Source organism: Nematolebias whitei, chromosome 3, assembly GCF_014905685.2.
Source record: "Nematolebias whitei isolate Nwh7 chromosome 3, NemWhi1, whole genome shotgun sequence".
In the NCBI taxonomy this organism is placed as follows: Eukaryota; Metazoa; Chordata; class Actinopteri; order Cyprinodontiformes; family Rivulidae; genus Nematolebias; species Nematolebias whitei.
In genome coordinates this window covers 6,552,130-6,561,536 of record NC_056500.1, presented here as the reverse complement: position 1 = coordinate 6,561,536, position 9,407 = coordinate 6,552,130, and the positions used below count along the sequence as shown (strand labels likewise).

The window sequence follows — 9,407 nt, the reverse complement described above, 5'->3', positions numbered from 1 at the left end:
GAAGTGAAGGTGTTTTAAACAGCATCAGGTGACATCTTTGAGATAGGAGTTGTTTCAAGTAAGCTCAAATCTAATTGGAAACAGATCGAGCTGTTGGCTAAACTGCTTTTGAGATCCTCTGCACATAAATTCTTTGAATGGCAATCAGCTGTAAATAAATAAATAAATACAAATACAAACATAAATAAATAAATGGATACACAGGAGTTTTTTAAAGAAATATTTTCTGAAGGCTTATTTTGAGGAGTAAAAATAAGTCAAAAGCTAGCCTGAGGGGCCAAGTGAAAATCTCTGTGATAAGATAAACAAGCAACGCCTGTGGTATGTGTAAGCATCACAAACTGCTTATTCTAGGAAAGCCTTTAAGTGCAATTAAATGTTCCATTAAATGCAGCTGTTACTTATTCCTACACAGTCAGCACAATTATTTTGTACTCAGTTATGGCACATTAATAATTCCCTCACCAACTGATCCATGTCATTAGTATTTCATTATTTTAGTATAACGTTTCCCCTTTAGCAACAGATAAATTAAATGTCCAATGAGTTATTGAAAGCAGTGAAATATATGTTTTCTTTTTTTTGGGATTGCTTTCAAGTGAAAGTGGCTGACTGTGCACACATGCTCCGCTCGACTGGGCTCTTTTTGCACACGATCTCATTTCTATGCATAGAAGAACTATCTCCAGGTTAGCATCTGGTCTATTTTCTTCTTTAAGTTAAACATCTGGAATCATTTATTCTACTTGTCCCTACAGAGGTTTGCTTGAATTTTAATTAATCTTGTAAATGCATCAATATTAAAAATAAAAAACAAGAAATAAGTCAAATCAAGCCAAGTCAAATTTATTCATAAAGCACATTTAAAAATATCAGCTATTACCAAAGTAAATCAATAGCAATAATAAAAACAAAACAAATACTAGTTAAAACCATTAAAAGAAAAACATAAAAACACAAAACAATAAAATACCAAATCAAATCTTTCTGTGTTAAAAGCCAGAGAAAACATGTTTTTCTTTGAAAGGAGATTTAAAAACAGGAAGTGAAGGCGACTGTCTAATGTTGGGGGGCAGATTGTTCCAAAGTTTAGGGTCCACGACTGAAAAAGCCCGATCTCCTCTGAGCTTCAGTCTGGTTTTCGGAACAACCAAAAGAAGCTGGTCAGATGATCTTAGCTCCCAAGAAGGAACATAAGGTTGAAGTAGGTCAGAGAGATAAGATGGTGCAAGGCCATGTAGGCACTTAAAGGTCAACATGATATTGTTTTTAAATCTATCCTGATACATACAGGGAGCCATTGAAGGGAGAACAAAACTGGTGAAACATGATCAAAACTCCATCCATCCATCCATCCATCCATCCATTTTCTTTACCCGCTTATTCCATTTTGGGTCACAGGGGTCGCCGGTGCCCATGTCCAGCAATCACTGTGCGAGGGGCGGTGTACACCCTGGACGGGTCACAAGTCCATCACAGGGCCACATAGAGACAAACGAGACAAACAACCATTCACTTTCTCACTCACACCTATGGACAATTTAGAGTTACCAATCAGCCTAACATGCATGTTTTTGGTCTGTGGGAGGAAACCGGAGTACCCGGAGAAAACCCACACATGCACGAATTATTACCGGTATTAACACAAATGCTCCTGTCAGTTAAGAATGGAACCATGCTGCACTGGTAATCCAACTCATTTTCTACGAATAAATAAAATGAAGTATTTATTTAGCCTTCCTGGACTCATATTATAGCTTACCCTGCTTATGAGGAAAAAAAAAAAAAAAAACTGCAATACGTTGAATAACGGAAACCAAGGCTAACTTTTTTTTTTTTTTTTGTGTGTGTGCAGGTGATAGATACACAGTGTACCATGCACCCTCCAAGCTGCCAGCTTGCCCGTTTCCTCATGTCCCTATAAGTTCTTATTGATTTTAACCTTCCAGTTGTCAATATTAGCCTAGACTTCAAGAAAGAATAGCAACTTTTCTGCCTACAAAGTCTAAATATTTTAGATTTTATACTGGTTGGAAGGTTATTATTTTAGCAAGGAATCATTATTTATTATTGACCTTTGGGAAATGATTAAAAGCAGACTCACTTGTTGGTGTTTGCAAGTGACAGTACAGAAGATGGATTTTTCTCAAAGATGGCACTTTATCTTTGCTGCCCTTGCAACCTGGATAAACACCAACTCTGAATAAAGATTTTGTCAAGGATGATTGAGCTGAGATTGTGGAAAACTCTAAATATGATCTCAGAGTGCAGGATATATTCTACACCATTTTTTATGCGTTTCAATGGTTTTGTCAGCAGAAATTTGATATTGCTTTTTAAGCTTGAGTTGCTGTAATGGTATCTTCAAACTGTTGTAGAAAAAGAAAATGCCTGCTTTGTATGTGTGAGAAGTTTGAGTGTTTTTTTCAAAAAAAAATTTGCAAAACTAAATATATGTATATATATATATATAGAAATCCACTGAGATCATCAATCTCTTTTACAAGGATGTCCTGGAAAAAAGTAAAAAATAAAAATGTGACCATCCTTTTCAAAACATCAAAGTCAGAAATATTTTGAATAATTTATTTGATATTAAAAAGTTGCCCATCTGATCTCAATAAAGAGTTGACAATCATTATATATATATATATATATATATATATATATATATATATATTAGGTCAGAAAGTGCAACAGTGCCCTTTTATTCTTTGTAAATGCTATTTGGTTCAACATAAAGCTTCACTGACTGTTCTCTTTGGTTGTATTTTTATTTCTAAACACAGTTTACTTACCCCTCTGCATGATAAGTGTAATATATAACCTTCTAGATGACAAGGGAAATGCATCGACTTGGTGTAGAAACAGCACATTTGGTTATTTTGACTCATTTCAAACAAAAAGTGAGCAGTGATAAGAGCAGGAGGTGTTCACATAGAAGATTTGAAGACTGGGTTTTTAGAGGTTTTCCTAATTTTGACTTTGTGCTTGCTGCCAGCTGTTTGTCTTCCCCTGCTTCCATCTCTCTCTCTCTCTTGTGTGTGTGAGAGTGTGTGTTTTCTCTTGTTCTCTCTGTATTCCTGCGAGCATGGCTTCCTGATCATTGGCAAGCCACTTGGCACAGCTGCTCTTTATCAACTCATCACCATGCATCTTCACTGGGACTGCACTCGTTGTATGATTGCTGTATTTTTCTGTTTAATAGTGCTTAACCCAATCAAAACATCTGTTTTTTCAACTTCTTCAGTCCTGGATCTCTTTTTTTTATTTTTTTTATTTGCTATGCCAAAGCTCGCGTGCCACAACTCTATAGTCCAATCATTGTTTTAAATCCTGTCTTCAGCCATATCTAACTGTGAGATTACCATTTCTTGATGATTACTTAATAATCCTGAGATTACTTTCTAAAGAAATGATTGAACTATTTTAGGATGTACCTCTTCTGCTTTTTGTTGCGTCAGTTCCCACAGATCTCACAAGATTTCTGTCATTCTATAGTACTTCAAGGTTAGAGTTAAACATTTATGAATTCCCTGTCATGCCATGTGAAAGTTGCCCCAGAGAGACATAGAGAGAGAGACAGAGACAGAGACAGAGACAGAGACAGAGACAGAGACAGAGAGAGAGAGAGAGATAGTGTTCACTTAGAATGTGCTATGTTCTGGTACTCATGATATAATTAAATATATTTACAAATGTAGATTAAGTGTGGTTTGATATCAATTTTCTACCTGAACAGGCTCAAAAAGTTAATTTGTCCAAAAGAAAGAGGAAAAAATATCCTTCAAACACAAGATCATTAGTAATAAATAAATACGAAAATACATAAATAAACAGGACAAAGAGTTACTCGGTGTTCATAAGAAGTAAGCAGCAGATGCTGCACAAAGACATCGTCTAATCTTCTGCTCAGCTGGATTTGGTTTCACACAGTTCCTTTTTTCTCTTTCCAATAAACTTCTTTTTTTAATGTTTTTTTTTTTATTTTATTTTATTTTTTTTACAATTTCACATCTGTTACAAAAACTTGTCTTGATAGGTTTTACATTGTACTTAAATCTGCTGCTTTGTCAATAGAAGTCTTGTGATTTCGTTTTCTTCAACAGATGAGGTGTGACATTAAAATCACAGATGGCGTGAATTATGAAGCAGAATCTTTTTTTTTTCTTTCCAAGAAAGTTAAAGAACAAACATTTGATTATTATGCATACAACTTGTCAAAAAGCTTTAGTGTATTTGGAGACACAATCACAGAACACACAAGTATCTGCTTTACACTTTTTCAAACAGTACATTTAATTCCCAGAACTAAATGGGGATAAGCAATATATAAAACACTAACTCTATATATATATATATATATATATATATCCTCCTACGTTTAACCTTTTCTGAGTTAATTAACCTGCCTTGGAACAGGTGTGTAAAACTAAATGGTCTCTTCACCTCCAGCTGGTGCTGCCAACACTCCTACTCATAAAAGCACATTCTTGGTTTGTCAGACGTTGCTGTCAAAATTTATCCAACAATAAATTCTTAAATAATGAAAAGACTCATTACTGTTTTAGTACAAATTACTGTTTGACTAGTTGTCTCTCAGTGGGGCAGGAGTGGAATAATGACACAAAGTAAAAATGGTTAGAAAAAGCATAATGTCCAAAGTTTAAAAGTGTCAGTCAGTGCTAACAATTCCTGTCAACTTGTTTGGCACATCAGTTTCTGTTATATATTTTTTTTGCAGAAAGGAAACTGAATTTGTTTTGAATGAGTGAACGCTTTGCTAACTAAAATGTGTTTATTCCTCTTGAAACTGCATATTAAACCATCAATAGCATCGAGAGGAGGCAATTTGTTCTCCCCAGAGGAACCTTACACCTCCCACACAGTTGTCAGTTTTCTGTAAAAAAAATAAAGATTTCTAGCAAAGCCCACATCATTTCATTCTTTTTACAATCCCCAGTTTATCACATATAATTTTAATATTATTATGGTCACAAGTCCACCACAATGGCACAAAAAGTTGCTAAAAAATCCATGTTTCTTACATAGTGTTATCTGATTTTATACACAATAGTTTTAGAAGATGGCGTTGTCTTACACAGCTGAAGCATAAATTCATTAAAGGTAAAAACTGCATGCAGAAATAAAAGCATCCATGATCACAGTTGCTAGTACATGTACAGGGGGCGGCTGTGGCTGAGTGGTTAGAGCAGTCGTCATCTGATGGGAGAGTTGGGGGTTCGATTCCAACAGCAGTCGCATGCTGAAGTGTCCCTGGGCAACATATTGAACCACTCGCTGCCTCCGATGTGTGTCCCATTGGTGTATGAATGTGATAAAGCACTGATTCGTCTCTACATATTCAGATTAGCTTCATAGAGATCTAGTATAGAGCTGTGTGGAGTGAAATGAGGGCACGTATTGTGTTGTAAAGTGCTTTGAGAATCTTGACTAGATAGAAAGATGCTATATAAGTACAGTCCCTCCATTTATGTGATGGTTTTTATACAGTTTTGGAAAATAAGCTATTTAAATTTAATGAAATCCACATAGAAATCAAATGATGCTGGTAAAAAGTGAATGTTATAAAATGATACATAATTCTAGAACATCAAATCAAGCCACACACTTATTTCATACTGGTTGTTGTTTTATGTATCATTTCACATCAAGTTTTTTTTCAATTTAAACAAGCTGTTTTATGCATAAATAAAACATCATAATAATACACCGAGATCAGTATCATGCTCTTCTTTAGTTCTTTCAAAACCTATTTTTTTTTTTGTTTGTTTGTTTGTTTGTTTGTTTGTTGCCATAGGGCTTTTGCATGTTTTTATTTAGGATTTGAAGTATTTTATTTTGGCCTCAGTCTATGGAAATTTGAAAATTACTTTTTGTCCTTAGTTTCCTCAACAGATGTTAGATGTGATAAAGAGCTTGACTCTGCCCGTTGCATTTTAGTATTCCAATTATCTTTTTTGAACATTTTCTGAACGCTTTAGTTTTGTGGTTTCAACTAGTCTTTATAAGAGATCGAAATCCATCCATGATCTTTACCCGCTTCTGCCTTTCCGGGTCGTGGGGGGTCACAAGTGCCCATGTCCAGCAGTCACTGTGCGATAAGCGAGGGGCAATCTGGACATGTCTCCAGTCCATCACAGGGACACATAGAGACAAAAGAGACAAACAACAATTCACCCTCTCACGCTCACCTAGGGACAATTTAGAGTTACCAATCAGTTTAACGTGCATATTTTTTTGGTCTGTGGGAGGAAACTGGAGCACCCGAAGAAAACCCACACATTCATGGAGAGAACATACAAACTGCACCCAGAAAGGCCCCAGACTGGGATTTGTACTGGTGTAACCTACTCACTGAGAGGCAGCAGCTCTACCAACTGTGCCACCGTGCTGCCCTCCACCCAGTGTCTTCAAGACAAATGTTTCTCAGTTCTAGTCCTCATGAACAGCATCACCTGTTACACATTTACTGAGGTGATTGTGTACCAAATACATAGAATTACAGGCTTGCCTCATATTTCTTGAAGCTTTGGAGTCCAGTAAATGTCATATGTACAAAATTCAATTAATTTATAAATAAATAAATATATACGTAAATACATAAAAAAGTAAAATACAAAATATATCACTGAAATCTGTTTTCTCTGTTTAGTATCCACAACAAAACATGACTTGGGTACAGTGAAATGGAAAAGTTGATGTTCATTTCTTTTTGATTTATTTATTTATTATTATTTTTTTAATTTGTTGACAATAGTTTCAGTTACCATTTTTATATTTTTTAATGGGAAAAAAATCTTATCAACACATGGATAAATACCTGTGAATACTTGGAAATATGTGTCATAAATTCTGCAGATGTGTGTGTTTATTCATTCATTCATTCATTCATTCATTGCATCCTGAGTTCTCTACCAATCCCTTTCCATCTTTCAGCCTTATAATATAATTTGCATCAGTTGAAAAATAAATCATATTTTCACTAGCCTCAGCTGAAGGTTTGCTTTGGTTGACACGTGGGAGCAAGTTGGCACGCCACACTATCAATAAATGTGACAATGAGTAAAGTCTGCTTTAGGCAATATTTTTGTATTTGTGATATAATTAATTTTATGTCACACAATTTTGCTGTGTCTATGGTCTCTTGAACATATGCAAACCCTAACGGAGTTAATGTTTTTTTTTGGTTGATCCACAAATAAATAATTGAGCAAATAAAATAATGCATTACAATCGAATTATAAAAGGATATTTCTCTGAGGAACATCATCAAAATATGGATTTGTTGTGCCACAATAGCAAATTGGTCCATGGGTTTCTGTAATTAGTGTACTGCCAATCCTCTCATCAAATTTCCGTTTGTGTAGTCCGGTAACAATATTGCAAATCTCCCACAAAAGTGTGAGCCAAGCAATTACGTGAATCCCCAGGTGCATATGTAGCTGAGGACGACATGCTTACTCTGGCATACAGTGGATCTGAGCAGGTTATGAGAGTCAGTGGACGCTGTGATGAAAGAACAATTTTCAGACAACAATTTGACAGATGACACTGTGGCTTACTCATTACACTTTACACCTGGGATCCTTGTTTCAACTCAGTTTCCAGATTACTGACTCATGAAGTCATTATCCTAAACATGGCTTTCATGAAGCGGAAGTTTAAAAAGTGTGCAACATATTTTGTTTCTCCAAAGAAAAACTAAACATAGAAATGCTATTAATTTGATTCTGCAAGACATTTAGTCACATTTTCTGGATGTTCTTTGTTTTTTCCTCTTTCTTACTGTTTTGTTGTACACGTGATGCTATTAATGAATTGTTTTCTTGGTGTCCATTTTTGCTGACCTGCTTTCCTCTGTTTAGGTGACCGAAACAAGGACGGGCCCTCTTGGATGCAGTAACTATGACAACCTCGACTCTGTCAGCTCTGTTTTGGTTCAGAGCCCTGAAAACAAGATTCATTTGCAAGGTTGGCCATCCATAATTGAACTCCCCCAATTTCTGATGGAATTGTCACAGTGCCTGTTCTCTGGCAGGCTTATAACTACAGCGTGAGAGTGTCAGAACAAATTTAGCTTCAATCACTCTTTCGCTTCTTTTTTCCCTTTTTTTTTTTTGCATGCTTGCAGAGTTCTGAAGTGAATCCTAGGCAGTTGTAATTCAGAGCAAAAGTAGCAGAACTGTGGAGTAAAAATAAGACTGATTGAATCTTTGCATGATGCATGTGATGTCAAGCGTATGTGTGGCAAAATAAAAAAAATGAGTACCAGTTTTAAGTAATTTAACTTACAAATGATTCATGACATTCTTCCTTCTATGCACACTCTCTATGCTGTGCATGAAGAGCTTCTGTACAGCTTCCTATACAGTCACTCATGCCTTTGTACCGTTTCTGTCTTTGCCTCAGGCCTCCAGGCCATACTGCCCGAGTATCTGAGGTCCAGGTTTGTGCAGGCTGCCCTCAGTTACATTGGCTGTAATGAGCAGGGCCAGTTTGTGTGCCGGGACAACGACTGCTGGTGCCAGTGTGCTGTTGAGTATTCCCAGTGTAATTGTCCTAAGGTGGATCTAAGTGCCATGGAAGCCAGTTTACTGCAAATCAGAGATTCCTGGAATATGGCCAACCAGGATTTTGAGGCATCAGGTCAGTCCTTTGCTTCGTTCATGACTCTTCCATTGATGATGACACTCTCATCTCAGCAAAAACTTAAGTGTTAGAAATAATAAGAAATAAACACAATTGTAGGGAAACCTATATGGAAATACACGTTGTCTTTAAAGATGTTAACTCAAGATATTGTTAGTTTATCTGTTTTTTTTTTTTTTCAGATACCTCATTTCCTGAATTCCACAGTTACCATGCATTGCTAAATTACATTCCATTCCATTACTAAGGAATGTGTGATAGTGAAATGTTTACCCTTTGCAATTGTCCACTTCTTTCTTAAAACTCTAAGGTGAAGTTTTTGCAGAGGGAATAACAAGCAAGAAATCAGTTGTGATTATATTACACCCAATTTATCCAGCAAGTAATCTGTGAAACAAAACAAAAGTAATTCTAAATTAGCAGCATGTTCTCCATCAATAACAAGCCAAGAATGCACCGTGCACCCCACATCAACTACTAGCCTGAGAAAAATAAGGGAGCCTTTTGGATGGGTTCACAATCCTTCAAAAGTTAGCAAATTACTTACTGAATGTTTTGCCTAAGTTTACTAATTCAAACTGAACTTGAGACATAACTGTTCTCAAAAGAGTGACCAGTTTAAATTGTGTGTTGACAAATGTCAGATGGATTGAGCACAAGAATTAGATATTATTTTCAACTTAATTTTATGTATGTATGTATGTATGTATGTATGTATGTATGTATGTATGTAT

General features: G+C 35.8%; 1 protein-coding gene across 1 annotated transcript in view; it reads left to right on the top strand.

Moving 5' to 3' along the window:
* LOC119407653 (BMP/retinoic acid-inducible neural-specific protein 3-like) overlaps window positions 1–9,407 on the top strand; it is a 54,664-nt gene that overhangs the window by 37,374 nt on the left and 7,883 nt on the right. The window contains exons 5-6 of the mRNA XM_037674474.1: window positions 7,890–7,995; window positions 8,434–8,670. Of these exons, the coding sequence (XP_037530402.1) occupies window positions 7,890–7,995; window positions 8,434–8,670 (343 nt within the window). The remainder of the gene's footprint in view (window positions 1–7,889; window positions 7,996–8,433; window positions 8,671–9,407) is intronic.